The sequence below is a fragment of the Aulonocara stuartgranti genome, assembly GCF_965226115.1.
Source record: "Aulonocara stuartgranti genome assembly, chromosome: 7".
Taxonomy (NCBI): Eukaryota; Metazoa; Chordata; class Actinopteri; order Cichliformes; family Cichlidae; genus Aulonocara; species Aulonocara stuartgranti.
The window spans coordinates 62,340,880-62,358,619 of record NC_138945.1 but is presented as its reverse complement, the minus strand read 5'-3'; the positions used below and the strand labels follow the sequence as shown (position 1 = coordinate 62,358,619).

General features: G+C 39.1%; 1 protein-coding gene across 2 annotated transcripts in view; it reads left to right on the top strand.

Annotated features, from left to right (window-relative positions):
- The first annotated feature begins 4,318 nt into the window (after positions 1-4,318).
- Positions 4,319-17,740, top strand: part of banp (BTG3 associated nuclear protein) — a 34,621-nt gene continuing 21,199 nt past the window's right edge. Inside the window, exons 1-9 of one of the 2 annotated variants that reach the window (XM_082542162.1) lie at positions 4,319-4,578; positions 8,791-8,869; positions 9,050-9,159; positions 9,251-9,450; positions 9,576-9,632; positions 9,805-9,977; positions 11,059-11,298; positions 13,035-13,193; positions 16,178-16,299. In XM_082542162.1, coding sequence (XP_082398288.1) covers positions 8,800-8,869; positions 9,050-9,159; positions 9,251-9,450; positions 9,576-9,632; positions 9,805-9,977; positions 11,059-11,298; positions 13,035-13,193; positions 16,178-16,299 — 1,131 coding nt within the window. In that variant the 5' untranslated portion in view covers positions 4,319-4,578; positions 8,791-8,799. Of the gene's footprint in view, positions 4,579-8,790; positions 8,870-9,049; positions 9,160-9,250; positions 9,451-9,542; positions 9,633-9,804; positions 9,978-11,058; positions 11,299-13,034; positions 13,194-16,177; positions 16,300-17,740 lie in introns of both variants that reach the window. The other variant, XM_082542161.1, reaches the window with a different exon arrangement.

Below are 17,740 nucleotides of genomic sequence, written 5' to 3'. Positions count from 1 at the left end.
TTAGGTTGTATATTTGTCGAGGTGGGAGGTGTTTTTGTTCTCTGTGCAACATGCACTCAACTAGGGATCAAACAGCAATCTTTATAAGACAGGCATTGCTAAACCAAGACCTATTTCTAATGCTAATTTAACATTGATTGCTTGTTATTCTACTATAGTTTTGTAAAACACAATATTTTCTGTGAGTTAGTTTATGTAAAGCAGTTATGTACAATGTGTTGTTCACATTCCTAAGTGAAAAAGAGACAAAATTAACTATTTCTGTCCAGTTAGATTCGAATCACTAAGATTTCTATTTTTATTTCTTTTCTCACTTTTCCCCAGCTCACTTCATATCCCCGCCAATGATTGCCTTTTGAGTTATTTTGTCCTTTACTCATTTTTCTGTCAAACATTATTTAAGGACTGCCCTTCCTTTCACTCACTGGCACTTTTCATCTTCACACGGGGTGTCAGTTTTGATTTAGCCGTCCATTTGTGTGAGGGAAAAAGAAATTTCTATTATTTACCAATCAAATGCCACCCTGAATTCCAAAAACTGAAATTTTAATCTTCTTGCACCTTAAGCAGTTTCCACTTTTGAGTGGAAGGGGAATGTTTAGTCAGGATGTTTTCCATAGTTGTCCTTTTTTCACATTAATATATAGCAGGAACCAGTCTGCTACAGGCAGATTAACATATTATTATTATTATTATTATTATTATTATTATTATTATTATTATTATATACCTATTATTAAAGATCATTACTATTCTATTCATGTCCTGTAGTATGCTTAAGATCAGAAATTCAAGAATTCAAGAGGTTCTCATTCTCATAATAACCTTAAAAGCAGATATTCATCTCACACTATCTTGGGAGCAACCAACTGCATTGCCGCCCTTGTAGAAAATGTTTAACACTGGTGGTCATGCTGTCTTCATATATACATGAACAAGACAATGGTGAACAGCATGTGATAATATCCACTAATAAAATAATATCTCTAGTGCCCTTTTTGGTGCCATTCTCTGCCATTCACTTTCAGGGATGTCAGTGAGGTCAAACTATGAATGAAAGCACATGTTTCAAAAAAAGTCCTGTATTTATTTAGTAAAAGCTAAACTAAAGGATAAACCACAATACGAGGTTAATCAGAAGAAAGGACTGAGATGTTTCTGATCACTTGTTTCTAGGAATAATGCAGCATAAGTCATCATTCCTGCAGTTTGTATCTAATATAGACTCATCTAATACCAGCAAACACTTCCTTCAGATGCTGCCATATTCAAAACACCATTAACTAGACATCTGCCACTTAGCCACTTGATGTATGCAGGCGAGTGTAATTTGAATCCTTTTGGCCACAATCTACAAACTTCCCCTGATCCTGCCTAAACTGAGCTTTATATTCCCATCTTCTAGCGCTTGCTGGATTAGAGGCATTTTGAAAGGTTAAACCTCAACAGCCGGAGCTCTGAAATACCTACACCCAACAGATATCGCCACCAAGGATTACTCCGAAAACAAGAAAGGCCAAAAAAGAAAAAAGGGAAAAAATGACACAGCTGAGAAGACACTTGTTTTTTCTAAGAAAGACGGGTGAGTGTCTCCACATTTAATGAAGGCTAAACAATAAACATTCTGGCAGCAACACTCATAATAGTAATCACTGGAGACAACTGCAACACAAAGGAGTACTTGCTCATACACTAAATCTGTTTCCTGTTCTCTTTATAACCCTGGATGACAATCTGAAATGTTGTCATTCTCTAAATGGACTAGGACATGATGAGGAAAATCGAGGAGGCCCGAACAATGAATCAAACAAAGGATTATATTCATAAAATAACCCAGAAATTAAATAACAAACAAACAAACAGTAGACATTTAAAAATAAAATAAGAAAAGGGAAAGGAAATGAGCGAGCCATGTATGCAGTATGAAAGATCTAACATTTTTCATCGTGACCACTGGAAACTGACACCTTTTTCTAGGCATATGAATCTAAACTTACCAGGTTGAATGAGGAAAGTATTTTTTAGACATATCAGAGGAGATTTTCCCCAAGGCAAGCTTTCCCAGATGAATGTGCCTGATCCCATCTGCCGGTGGATCACTGACTTCCTGACGGACAGGAAGCAGCATGTGAGGCTGGGAAAGAATGTCTCGGACTCCCGGACCATCAGCACCGGCTCCCCACAGGGCTGTGTTCTTTCTCCTCTGCTCTTCTCCCTGTACACTAACTGCTGCACCTCCACCCATCAGTCTGTCAAGCTAATCAAGTTTGCAGATGACACCACCATTATTGGACTCATCTCAGACGGGGATGAGTCTGCCTACAGGAGGGAGGTTGAACGTCTGTTGTCCTGGTGCAGCCACAACAACCTGGTGCTGAATGCCCAGAAGACAGTGGAGATTATTGTGAACTTCAGGAAGCACACAGCCCCACTCCCCCCCATCATCCTGACTGACACCCTCATCACCACTGTGGACTCATTCCGCTTCCTGGGTACCACCATCACCCAGGACCTGAAGTGGGAGTGGGAGGAAGGATGTACTGCCTGAGGCAGCTGAAGAAATTCAACCTGCCAACACGGACAATGATGCAATTCTACACTGCAATCATTGAGTCCATCCTCACCTCCTCCATCACCGTGTGGTACGCTGGAGCCACTATCAGGGACAAACAGAGACTGCAGCGTGTTGTGCGCTCTGCTGAGAAGGTGATTGGCTGCAGACTTCCATCTCTGCAGGACCTGTACACCTCCAGGACACTGGGGCGTGCAGCTCGGATCACAGCTGACCCTTCTCACCCTGGACACAGTCTGTTTGACCTGCTCCCCTCAGGCAGGAGGGTCCAGTCGCACCAGAACCTCTCGCCATAAGAACAGTTTCTTCCCCTCTGCTGTTGGACTCATGAACAATAACCGTATGACTGTTCCCACCACTAACACATGACCCTACACTGTGTTCACTGCATCATTCCATGTTTGGCACTGATCACCACCTGCACTCATGTATATATCTATCTACTTAGCACTTTTAATTCTTATTTTTATGTCTATTTAAGCGTTATATGACAGTATGTTTGCACTAATTACCGCAGCAATTTCCTAATGTTGTAAACCTGCTCAACATTTGGCAATAAAACCCTTTCTGATTCTGATTCTGAGATGTATGGCAGAAAATTCTCCCATGGTAGCACACTGGTGTGCATATAAGAATATGTTATTTTAAAAATATTTTTATTTACAGACATGTATTCCAACCAGGAACAGCCCTTCTGCATCACCATTCGCACTATGAACTGAACCTTGAGCCTCATCTGCAGATCTGAGTCCTTTTAAACAATGCTATCTAGCTCTACCTATACAGCTCTTAATGATGAAAAGTGCAACCACTGCTATGTGGAGAGTTAATAGACACTTAATATAGTGATTGTAATAACCTAATATCTGCTGCATTTTCTTATTCTTGTATCACCCAGAGGAACAGAAAAATGTCTAAAAACAGTGTGTCAAATCCCTGCCTAGCTGAAAGATGGACTGAGCCTGCCAGTGGCTCCATCTGCTGGTCATTTGCTGCTTTTACTTGTAGCACTCACCACCTCTTCACCACAGTTGTTGAGAGAGTTACATTTTAGTGCAAAGCAATATGCTCTATACTAGATATTGGCATATTCTATGATATTAATATATAAAATAAAATATATTGTTTGTATAAGTTATTCTTCTCTATCCTGCAACATTTTGCACGTATTATTCTTGCTCTATAGTTAACGTGTTTATTTGAATATAATAAACACCTTTATATGTACACTGAAGACCAAACAAGTAAATGTAAAACGCTTGATAAAAATACACTTGCGCTTCAGCTGACCTTGAATTTTGTAATGTTTCAACTGAATTTGCTTTGTTTTTGTTGTTGTTTTTTATCATTTTTGCTGATTATCTGTCTCAGAAATAAACATCAGAGTCATCTACATTGTGAACAATAGTTAGTGGCCTGCTTAATTTCTTGTGCCAAATCATCTACATAAAAGGGCAAACAATGTAGAGGAAAATAAACCCATTTACTCCAATCACTGGGAAACCAAAATAGTAAAATACAGTAATATATACTCTATAAGGTACCTACTGATGCAAACAAAGACTAGGATTAAATCAAGATAACAAACAATCCTGAGGAGTTGGATTACCATGGATGTAAGAAACGTTTTGTGGACGTTTAAAAATTACAGGGTTAAACAAACATGTTATCCCTTTATCCAATCTCAGTGCTTGCCACAGAGGTTGTATTAAGATACTGTGCTTTATTTTCATGGGGTATCATGATGAGTAGTCGAATAAACTGTACAATTTAATGGAACTCGGCTTTTTTCAGATTCAGATAAAACAGCTTGAAAAGAAGCAATCGTGCAGTCTGTGAGTGGCGTCTACAGCGGTGACAAGCGGTCTCCTGCAGACTGAGCTCCCTTGAATGAGCGTTGAGGAAACCTCCGTGTGAAGCACACGAAGGCAAGGTCTCATCTCTCGCGAGGAACGACGCCATTATCGGAAGCTCTACAAACAACACGAGAATTCACCATTCACACGGTAATATAACCCAATCTTACACGGTACATGTGTTGTGTGCGAGAATGAGGAGAGAAGCTGCATCAAAATCACATTTAATTTAGCGATTGCTTCAGCATTAAACGAATTTTGCATTACGCTCCAAAGGCCTTTAGGCCCAACTAGCATGCTAACTACCACGCTAGCTTAAATAGCGTCTCCTTTAAGTTAGCATGCAAGCTTTCAAATCCGATTTTGTAGCGGCAGCTAACATTAGGTGCTAGTTATGATTCTGCTGACGCTAATTAACTAATGAAAAATAAATAAAATATCTGAAGTACAGTAGTTTTGAACCGTATGTCTAGTCGCATTACATAGATACATAACAAATAGATGCTCCAAGTTAGTTTTCCTCCGTTTATTCGCCTGTGTTTAGCATCGTCAGACCCCCGCCCAGTTAACTAACCAATCTAAAGCTCGTTAGTTTGGCTAGTAGACGTGTACCAGCTCCGTGCCATTTCTTTATATTTGTAAGCTAAACTGTAGTAATCTAGGCTAAGCAGCTAAAGTCTAAAGAAAATAGCCTGAAACAGCTGTGTACGACCGCGTTTCCTTATAGCTAGCCACTATCACAGGTAACGGTAGCCTGCTTTAAAAAAAGCGCCAGGAGCTTTTTGCAATTTCAGACCGTTTTACATAGGGCTTAATTTAGTTGAGCTACTCTAAAACTGATTTTCGCTCATTTTATGTTGGGCATAGCATTCAAATAAACCCTCTTACATAAATGGTGTGTGTCTTCAGTAACAAAGTTTCCTTTGTGTAAGTTTAAGGACAAAACACACATTTATTATTCTTTTTTTAAATGTAAAGTAATGGCGCAAACTATTACTCTTAAGCTGCAATCCATGCTTTTGTTAGTTACGTAGAGACGGGCCCACATAAAAATGTCATACTTTGATTATTGTAATTTTCCCTTATGCATCTATGCTTTTTTGCCATGTTTGGGAAACGAGGAAATGACTCAGGAAGACAAAGCTGCGAGATCATGACTCTGGATATCATTTCTCATACACACAACATGATTGTTAGTTTATTCGTGGCTGTTATGAGGATATAAGCCTTGTATTTACAATAGATGGATCCTTCTCTCACACATTTTAATTGAGGTGCTGTGCATTTCTGGAGTAATACTTTTGTTTTTAATAATTTGTTCCACAACTGCGCTAAAAATGTGTTGGTGTTAGCATTTGCATTACAGCTCCAACATTTTGTTTCCAAAATGTAGGCAAATCACTAAAGCAATTGTGCAGTTATGACACAAAGACCAAGGAAACCTTGAAAGTAGGCAAACAAAGCAATGCAACAAATGAAAAGCAGCAGCTAAAATTCGATGAATTATACAGGATTTTTTTTTTCAATATTTGGCAATACATAAAGGCTCAAAACAGGACAACTTATAACATGTATTCAAGTGAACTGATACACGGATCAGAAGTTGCAAATACTCTACTGCAACTTGCAAAAATAAATTAGTTTGGAGTGTGTAAGTGCTAGATCTTTCTTGGGTTACTGAATTTGACAGTTTTGTGGGAGTTACTTTGTCATATATTTGTTGTGTAAAGGTAGCTTATTAAAAGTGTAACCCTAACTGTATGAGTATGTATGAGTATTAGGACCATTAAGAAAAAAATATTATCGATCATTTTGAGATTAAAGTCAAAATACTATTATAAGGGGGAGAAAAATTATATGTGGCGATTACACAAAACAAACTGCCACAGTTGCCATAGTCTCTGGGTTAGGGAAACCGTACTTCAGAATCGGTTTTAGTAACAAGGAAGCATATGATTTCTCATCTCTTGATAAGTATAAAGTGATAAGTCAAAAATATGCTGCAGAAAGATGCATCTGGTCAGATAGACAAAAACACAAATTAAGAAGAGTGGGTTTGTACAAAATTAAATGGCTGGTAATGGACAGATGCAAGGTTGTTGATGGTTCCACTCTTGTCCAATGAAGAGGATGTATGTTGTATCACAGAAAGGCTAATTAATTTGTTTCACTAATTCATCTAAACAAAGGATTTTTGTACAGGTATAGAAAATATGGCAGTTTGTCTTGACACAACAATGATGATCTCCACGTTTCCACTACTTTATTATTAAAACGATCAACAGTATTGCTTTTCTTTTAATGTGCTCCTAATATTCCGTCGTAGTAACTGCCACTTTGAAGTGTTACTCAGGACACAGGCATTTTTGTAGAGATCTATCTTTTGTTATAGAGCCCAGAGTTGTACTTGGTTTAAGAATATGGAGTTCCTGTGTGAGGACAAGAAAAGATAAAACTTAACTAAACATGTCAAACATTTGTACTGAAGGAGAGAACCTTTATTGTTGTACTATTGATAACATAGTGGTTATTATATAAAGCTACACTTAATGGAAGAGGACCTTTGAGATTACATAAGTAAACCTTGTGGTGCACACAACACGAATACTGCTAAGGTATTCGAATACTTTAATAACATTATATTAATTTTTTCAAAAATAATGATTAACTGCACACACACAAACGTACCCAACCAAGTATTTGAGCATAAATTGTAGAACATCAGATACAAGCACAGTATGTGTCATGAAAACTTGAGACTTCATGTAAAAGATAAATGGCACGAATGCCTTTTTCGGAAATCCTGTCATGGATACTTGACTTGAGGATGTTGACCACTGCCAGTAAATTGTAACTGAATGTTTCAAATGATGGATTGATCTGAAAAGCTGAGGCACACTGTATGCTCAAATCATTTTTTTTGGTTTTGCATTTCTTCTCTGCCAGGGGTAGTAGTTCTTTAGCAGCCAACACAAAGTCAGCTTTTGAGACTAAAGGAATATGGTTGTTATTTATGTAGCATTATTACCTAATCATCAGTTCGTAAACCTTTAGAAAGTGGGTTGTTTATTCCAGTACTGTTTTAACAGTCTTGAGAAGAACACTGCCTCTTTAGTTAAATTGTTTCTCACACTCTGCTACACATGTTATTTAGTGTATTTAGTGGAAGCAGTGTGCATGCAGCTGCAGCTGCAGGCCTCGGTCATTGTCTTCACCCACTGTTTTGTGGTTACCTACATTTTGGCTACTTTAAGAGTCCAATACACGATACTTCTCTTGCATGCAAAACAGAAGAAAATAGACTTCAAACTGAAGAAGGTGCCCAGGGCTGTTGTTATGCCTAAAATGTGAGTAGAATGTCAAAGGCAGCTTCACTGCTGCTTACAGTGAAGGGAAATACACACACAGTAGCATTCTTCCTGCAGCCACAGGTGTCTGTGCATGATTTTTTTTAATATACCTAATGTTGGTTTATCTCTGCACGGCACTATTACATGGCACAAAAGAGTTTCAATCCAATTCAATTGAGCGTTATTTAAAATGGTACCATATCACAACAACAGTTGCCTCACAGCACTTTATGTCCACTGATCTCACCTGGACCACAACACAAATGCCCTGGTAAAGAAGGCCCAAGAGTGGCTGCACTTTCTCTGTGTCCTGAGGCAGAATAACCTGAACCAGAACCTGCTGCTGGCCTTCTACCACTCTTCAGTGGAGAGCATGCCCTCCTACTGCCTGGATGTTTGGTACGCAGGGGGCCACTACTGAGAAACCTGTTTGACCTGCTGCCCTCTGGTCCGTGCCTCAGTTGAATCAGGTCCCACACCTCCGGATTCACAAACAGCTTCTTCTCCTGGGCTATTCAGACTGTTAACAAAAACTATCCCCCCGCACCTCACCAATCTGAACCATTGTCCGAGTAACTCTCATCACTCAGGCCACTCACATAAGGACTCTATACTCAGACCAATTCCTTTAAACTACTTCCAAGCACTCTGTTCTCCAATGTGTGCCTTTCTCTTATATTTGTATATATTCCTCTAATTGGTTTATCTCTCCTTTTTACTATTTATTCCTGTTGTCTTATTATTTATATTTTATTCCTGCGCAGTTGGCATGGAGCACCCATATTTTCGATGTACATGTACAATGACAATTAAGGACTATTCTATTCTATTCTATTGTATTCTATTCTATACAATAATACAAAGAAAACAGAAATTCCCTACAATCATATTGCCCACTGCTAATGTGTAAATAGAAACAGACAGCAAAAAGATATTTTAATTTATATAAACATATCAGTAAATGAATATTTTAATGTCTTTTTAAGTTGAACATGTTCTTCCTGCATTTCAGCGGTGAACAATGTCTGAACAAGAGCTGAATGAAATTGTGCAAATAACAGTGGAGGACTTTAACCAGGAAAATCGTACTGGTAAGATTCCTTTGCAAAAAAAAAAGGTCATTAGACTCTTTTTATAATATAAGGTTAGGATTAAGCAGACAGTTAGTACTTTTCTCCTGTGTAGAAGCACACCTTCACTCTTGAAGTAAAATCTAACAGGATGGTTTGGTGTGTTGTTTTGAGGGTGTCTTTTCCTTTGATTCATGGCAGACATGATGGACAATCATGAAGATGATGAAGAAAGGTCTCAGAAGAAAAGAAGGAAATTAAGCAACGGCCAGGAGAATAACAATAGCAATCAAGATATCGCTCTTATTAAGGTAGCAGCTCTTTATAAACCATATACTGTTTACTGGTCATACATTTATATGTAGTTGGTAGAGCTTAATTTTGCTTTTGAATTTTTTTCAGAACTTGTTGGTATCATTCACTGGGTCAATCAGCCAGCGGCTGGAGGGAATTGAGTCAAAGCTACAGTCTCTGGATGCTGCATGCAAAAACCTTGCACGCAAACTGGATAGCATGGCACCATGTGCCAGAAGTCCCATTCAGGTTCCTATGGTTGCAGGATCCCCTCAAGGGGCCACTCAGACTTGGAACAAAGTGCGATGGTAAGCTCTAAATGTTGGTGCCATATTGGCCACCAGTCAGTCAGGCAGGTTAAAAGTTCAATGAAAATGAAAACTATTTGTTTTGCTCTCAGTGTTGTCCCACAAACAAATGTTATTGTGAGCAGTGAACCGCCGAAGCCCTCAAGTCCAGAAGACACTCCTCTGGAGAACCTGCTTAGCAAGTGAGTGGCACACTTATTATACTGTATGTTATATCTGTCCAAACACACCACCACACAAGTTATGTCAAGTTACTGCCTTATAACAATTTTTCAGTTGAGCTAATAGTCTGAGTGTACCTATTTTGTTTTTCTGGCCAAACAAGATCTGTCAATGCATTGTGTTTCTTTGCAGCACAGTGACCAGGAGGCGACACAACACCATCCTAGTAAAGGTCCCTGGCCCAGAAGAGAGTCAAGAGGAACAGGAGAGTGGCTCAGAGGCCAGTGATTGTGTTTCCAACGGTGGTCAATCAAGCAATGCACAGAAAGGCCAAAATGTCACTCTCATCACACTCAATGCAGAAGGTATGACCACGCTGGTGAAGAGGCACAGCAAGGCACATATCTTTAGTTTCTTCTTAAAATTAGAAAAGGACAAGTATATTACTTACATAGAGCCATAGGTTGTTTTTAATGCCCATGTTACTCATTTTCAAACTTAGTTCTGCCATGTGTTCAAAATTTCTGTATCACAATTTTTCTACAGTAGAAAGTGACAGTCACATATGGTGAGCACTACCATTACTGATTGTGGCAGGGGGGGAAAAAGCTAGGGGTTTTTCAGCCTTTTTTTTTTTTTCTTTCAAAATGACTTCCTGATCTTTGGCGACTTCACAGCAACAAGCCTCAACAATGTCCCATCTGCAATCCCACTAATAGCAAAAACACTTATGCACTAAAAGTACACAGTGCTCAACATGTTCATCTGCATCAACTCTAAGGAAAAGTCACTTGCAGTAAATTACCCCCTGACATTTTTAGACCTCTCAGTAATTGATTTTGAATGTTTTGTTCAGTTTTTAGTTGTTTAATGTGTCTAACGTGACTCTTTCAGCTAATCTCCATATTAAATAGATGGCAAACTGTGCTGATGTGTTAATTTCCCTGTTTTTCTGCCTCAGATGCTGTTAGGCATTATTCATGCCTTGAGTTGCATTACTGTGTTTTTCTGTCTGAAACCAAGAGAAAATAGTTAACTATGCAAACTTAAACGAAGTCCACATTGTCCCATTGTTGTGCTTGCTGGTTGGATAATTTTTATTGGATCTGAATTTCTTGGTTACCTTCAAAGGCAAACTATTATTCATTCATTTGCAACTTTGGGTTACCATTATAAAAATTTCTGTTAGTCAGCAAGTTAGATGTTACCATATGCCTAATGCATTGGTCATGTGGTTTACTTAATAGCTAGCATACACTGTGACCAAACCACATATTCTGTTTTTTTATAACAGTTATACTAAGTTTTACACAAATTCACTCACTTCCTTTTTACTGCCACATGGGGGTGCTGTCATATTATATCAATTATCTCAGTGGCTGTTGCTGTAAAATATTTCTCAATCTGTGCAACTCTTTGAAGAGCCGTTCCTCCTCTGTTCTTTAGATGATTATCCAGCCGGCACCTGGTTAGGAGATGAGAACAACCCAGAGATGCGAGTTCGCTGTCCAATATCTGCAGCTGATATGCTTCATATCAGCACAAACTGTCGCACAGCAGAGAAAATGGCGCTGACGCTGCTGGACTACCTATTCCACCGTGAGGTCCAGGCCATGTCAAATCTCTCTGGGCAGGGCAAACATGGAAAGAAGCAGCTGGACCCACTTATGATCTACGGCATCCGCTGTGAGTCTTGATAACATAACCATCTAATACTGGTAATTTTTGGGGGACTATTTGTTTTTGACAGAGCAGTGGTAGGTCTGGTAGTGAACATACTTCCATGACAAGCTGATTGACATGCTATTTGTCATGCAGGGTTTGACTTTTTCAGTTTTTGATTTTAAGTAATAAATGAACTCTCTGAGACCTTTCCACGTTTCATCCCGCATTTCGTACAAAGCGGCACTGAGTAAAACACAGAAAATAGACTGCACTCTGTATTCCCAAGACGGGTTACAACAACATCCATTCATCATTGCACACATGCATTAATGTGCAACACATTTCAGAACATACCAGACTCTAAACGACAAGCACATGTCTGGTAGAAAGATCTTAATGGAGTCACTCTCAGTGCAAAAAACTCTTTGATTCTTGATTAAGTGGAGTCAGGGTTACACTGGTAGTGTATTTATTTATATAACTATAGGCCCTTCTTACAGTGTTAAAAGGGTCTCAGTTATCTGTAACCTATGCTCCAGAGTTCTGATGTACCCACTGTATCCCCCATTGGTGCAAGTAGACATAAGCAGAATTAATATTCTTTGTGAACTGCATGTAAGATGGTCAAATAGTCAGAAATCCCCTCCTCCCACACCTTGTCCACTTGGTTAAGGGATGTCTTGGTAACCTTTTGCTGTAAGTGTCTGGACAAGGCAAAACAAAAAAGATCCAACAATCACAACCTAGTCACACCATGACTGGCCAGCTGTGCTGAGGTAAGAAAGAAGTATCCCCACAGCACACACCATCATGCCTTTTTGCTGCCTTGTAGTTTGGCCGGTCAGACTCTATTTCCTCTCAACAGCATGGGTGTGTAGTTACATGTAGATTTGTTCAGGCCAAAGAGAGTGTAAAAGGTAAATGTTGCTTCTGGGAAAATGAAAAAGTCAAACCAAACCCAGTGTCTTAAACCTGCATTCTATCTTTGGGCTGCCAGGGGGCGATATATGTGGCTCCCGTTCTACGAAAGTCTTTGGGGAAATGACCCTCTGCCCTGATCTCTGTTAACACTTCTCTGAGAAGTTTATAGACTTGCTCAGTCATTTTGAGCTATATAAAGTGTTATCTAAAATAGGGAGGATTTCCAGGGTGTGTTCATTTGCTAATGAGGAAGAGTGATGTCACTGAAGTATGAGCCATTATTTGTTCTATGTATGGTTCCCATTCAGAGGAGAACAACAAAAAAGAAAGGACAATTTACCTTACCTACAGAGTAACTACCAATTGCAAATCAGGGGCTTTTACACACCTGATGTGTAAAATGTGTACGAATATGGTGTGCCGTTCACATCGAGCACACAATTTCAGCAGGATGAATCTGCAGTATTACATGTTTTGGATCAAGTGCGATTTTATTTATTTAGGTATTTATTACCCCCCCCCCCCCCCCCCTTTCTGCATGTGGATCTGAAAAATTCCTAATGTGTTTTTTTTAAAGTATAAGCTATATGACTGTATTCTTCTAAAAATGTTAAGAATTAAGCCTTAAGTAATGAGCAATCTGCTCATGCTCTTGCCACCAGTTGAATGTGTTAATATTTAAGTGTATAGAAAGTCACCAAAGCTAAAAGCAAAATATTTTATTCCCATCAGTACTGAAAGAGACTGAACGAGACAAATGAAGTAAGGAATATTTCACTAATTTTAGGTTGTTGATTTAAACCTTAGGTAACATTGACCTCTTCATGCTCCCACAGGCCACTTATTCCACAAATTTGGCATCACCGAATCAGACTGGTACCGGATCAAGCAGAGCATTGACTCAAAGTGTCGCACTGCTTGGAGACGCAAGCAACGTGGTCAGAGTCTGGCTGTCAAGAGCTTCTCTAAACGAACACCTCGCAACACAGTCACAGGTAAAGTACAGGTTGTTTTTTTTTTTTTTTACCAGAGGCTTGTTACATAAGTATAAATGTTTCTAACATCACTGGTACACGTTCATTTGTCTTAATGTGGAGATAAATTTAGCTAGTTTTCTGTAATTATTCTCTGATCAAAGTAGAGGCAAAATTGTAAAAGTAAACTGCAGCAGAAGGAGACATCTGTTGCACACTCTTTGTTTTTATTTATAGGCCAGTTAGAAAACTAGTTTTCTGTTTGTCAGTGTCAGTGGAGCAGAAAGTGAAACCACTGGATTCATCTTTAAAAGAGCTCTGCAGTCACACAATCTCGATTTGTAAATACTGGTGATGGCCACAGTATGTCTGAGCAAAAGTATGAGGTCACGTTTGGTTTGAGGATGGGTCAACAGATGGACTAAACCAGTTGTTCTCTGTAAATATGCATGCATTTTTATTTGGTGAGTAATAAACCCACCCTCTGTGTCTTGTGCCACGCACATTCTCCATGCAGATTCTGGATGATGCTTGGCACGTTTTATATGGTTGCTATTATTTAGATCACATCAAATAGTTCATTTGGGCACACCTACCTTATTTTCAAAATGTTTGAAATTAATTGCACCTGCTAATATTCAGGATTTTCACCAAGTTCCTGGAATGGCAATATGTAGATGCTAGACATTTTGCAGGTCCTTGGCTACATTTTGTAACGGTGTCCAAACTCCTAATGGGGACATCGTCTCTGTTTTGTTTTTTCTAATCTGTGATTTTCTTGTGTGTCTTTCTCTTGGAAGTGAATCTTCCGTTCTCTTTTCTGTTCAATCCAGCTTTTTAACTAATCACCATTTTACCTACTCTTAGCGTTATTGCATTCAGGCAATGTTGACTTTTTGTAGGACTGCACAAAGTGCATCTCTATATCCATCCATCCAACCAGGGGTAGCAGTCTAAGCAGAGAAGCCCAGTCTCCTTCTCCCCAGCCATCTCCTCCAGTTCATTCAAGGCTTTCCTAGGCCAGCCAAGAGGTGTAATCACCCCATTGTTCCAGCGAGTAGACATACTTATCACATGCCTAAACCACCTCTACTGGAGTTTCGATCTATCCTTTCAGTGTGTAGAGTACTTTACTCTGAGTCTGTCCAAAGTGTTGCTTGTGGGGCTCGCACACAAGAATTTCACTCGCATGTGCTGTGCCAGTGTGCCTGCACATGTGATGTGACAATAAAAAGTGATTTGATTTGATTTGATTTGAAGTGACTGAACTTCTCAACCTGAGTGACTGGCTAAGGGGCCAGCCACTCTTTAGGGGAACTTTTATTTTTGTCACTTTTATCTGTGATCTTGTTATTTTGTTCACTACCCAGAACTCGTATAGACTTATAGACTCCTTTGCATCCTTTACACCCTCCAATATCCTCCAAAGGATAAAGAGTTTTTTGACCAGGAGGAAAACTGGTTTGTTCTTCCTGAATCCAAGGTTTGACTAACTGATGGACTCTCCTTTCTAGTACGCTGGCATAGACTTTCCTAGGGAACGATAGAGCAGTGTTTTCTCCTTTTGACTCACCTCATGGTTTGCCAGAATCAATTCAAGGCCGACTGAAAGACTTCTTCCATGGCCTCATCAAACTCCCCTCTTACTGAAGTTTTTGCTTCAGCTGCTGCCAGAGCCACACTCTCCTTGGCCTGTCGGTACCTGTCGGCAGTGGTTGGAGTCCAAAAGACTAATGAAGCCTCATATAGCCCCTTCAGCTTGACTGCTCCAAATCATGTCCACCGTGTGGTTTGGGGGTTGCCATCACAACAGCCAATGCCATCAACCAGCGAGTGCACTGGTTAAGGGCAATGCAAACGGATGACTATATAGGACCATGAATCCCACTTCAGTGTTTTGCAGGAGCAAATATTAGTAGGCAAATTTGGGAATCCAAAATTGAGAATTGAAAAAAACACTACTATTATAATGGTTTGGGATAGATAGCCTTATTTGCAGCAAAGGGTGAATTAAATCAATTTCCACGTTTTTTTTTTAAAACTGCTTTTTGGCAGGAGTGAAAACAGTCAACAACCACAGAGACACAGAGTACTTTGCTTCATCTTATTTTAGCTATTTATTAGCTAGTTATTTTCAGCTACATGAAAGCTATTTCAAGACCGGAACCCAAAAGCAGTTTCTGCAGATGGTTGTAATCTGCACACAATGCCTGCAGTCCTTCCCTCCCTGTGAGTCAAAACCTCTCACCTCTGACCAGAGAAATGTAAGACTGCAGGGGAAACCCAAATAACCCATGAGCACAAATTAGGTGTGGGTTGTCAGGCCCCGCCTTTATGAGCCACAAACACCCCAGAATGTACAATGCAAAATATTAGTTGCAAATGCATCCAATAACATAAATCACAAACACAAATTAGTCATTTTGCATAAATCAGAACTGGAATATTTAATAATCAATTATCATATAGAGTCCAAAATTTACCAAGCAAGAGTTCTTCCTCATGTTGCAAATTTCTTTGTTTTCATGCTTAAAAAAGCAATCCGACTACTTTTCTCATTAATGTCACTTCTTGTAAATAGGTCTTTTATTACTTTATATTTAAACATTGAAAACGAGAAAGTGATATTTTATTTTGCGGCCAGGCTCCACTTTGGATGAGGGTACTGATATCTATTTGACATCTCTGTAGATGCTGTTGTGCATTTCCGTGGGATGATGGCCAGGTCTGGTCAGGCTTTCAGACTGCTGTTCTGATAACAAACCCCAGACCCTGAGTTTGGCTGCTACACCATGAATCTGTTTGATGATTCTCTGGAGTCTTTAATGTATATTTAAGTGTCTGATACATTTTAAAAACCGTAATATTCTGTGGATGGCCTAGGATGATCCAGAATTTCTTATTAGAATTTGGTTATGTATCCTGGAATCCATTGAAAGCTATTTCTCACCTGTTTTTACTGTGTACATGAGTGCATCACTAATCTTATTGCTTTTCTTATCTAGAGGAAGGAATCACAGAAGAAACGGCTCACATTGAGACTGCCACTCAACAAACCTTGCACTATACATTGGCCAATCAGCAGGTCCAGTTTCACCGTATTGGTGAAGATGGACAAGTTCAGGTGGTGAGTGTCAGATTTTTTTTATTTCCAACTCTCTTTAAATTCATAAGAAAACATTTTTATTGATTGGCAAACACAACAGAAGAAAATCTTTCTGCTCATATCTCTGTTCTTTTCTTTGTCATGTGTGTACTTTATCTAAGAGGCCCTCAGAGCTGAGTTCATAGTGTACTAGAATGGGTCACACCACCCACTACAATTACCCTTACAGCATTCTGGAGGAATAGTGCAAATTATGTCAGTGAACCAGTGACTCATGGGATGTACATGAACAGATGCTATGGTCAGAGGTTGCGTTCAGGCCCAGTACAGTGTTATAGGTAGGCGGATAGAGGAAGTGACTGGATCTTTTAGTTCCCTCAGCTCTGAAATCACCCAGAATAGATGATCAGAGTTAGATACCAAGAGTCACAATGTCAATATATTCAGAGTCCTGATGGGTTATTCAAGAAGGAACTAATTTATATTTTCTTTTTCTAGTGTTAAAACTTCATTTGTACAGGTTTGATAAGCCTATGTGGATACAATGTGATGAGTATTTCTGCTGTTTCTGGTTTACATCATACTATACATGATGCATAGTTTTGGCAGTACTCGTGACAGACCACTTCCCTGGGAAGGGAACAGATAGATGATAAAAAATACAGGGTAGACAGGCAGGAAGTGCTTTCAGGGAAAGGTGGGTGAGAAAGATTGTCAGGAGTTCTCCCTACTTGCCTGCCTGAGTAGGATTGTGCAAGTAATGGTCTCAAGGATTCACATTGTTGAGTGAGAGAGGGATTGCAACACCTTCTCAATATGATAACTTAGTCCTGTAGGGAAGACCATCCAACCTTACATCTGAGTATTAAAGACTACAGTTGAGCCTAAAATTTATTAGTACTCCTAATGCAGTAGGAGAAATTAATACTTGCAAAGAGTGATTGAGCATTGCAACCATCATTCCATAGTAACTCAATGTAATTTATCATCATCAAATTATATTTCCCAAAATAGAGCAGCTTAGTTGTTTAGCAAATAATTTGATTAGATTACATTAGATTAGCCTTTATTGTGTCTCCCTTGGGAGAAATTTACCTTGGACAAGCCAGGGAAACACGTCATGTAAGCTAGCAGATGCATACAAACTCTCATTTACAATTCCATCTATTAGCATTCAGTAATTTGATCAATAATGGCAGTAGAGAAAATTTAAAGCTATTTAACTTACAGTTTGGTACCCCGTACCTTTTTTCCATCCCTTTTTTTCACATTTTGAATTTTGGGTCAGAGTTTGATGGAAAGGTTGCCAAACCATGTAGAGATGCTGTAACAGATAATAGATTCAACAATTGTCCTATAAAATAGTAACATAAGGCTATTATTCACTCCATGGACCCTAAGCCTTCTTAAAAAATGCAAGCGCTAAATCATGCACACACCCATCATGAACACAGAAATACTT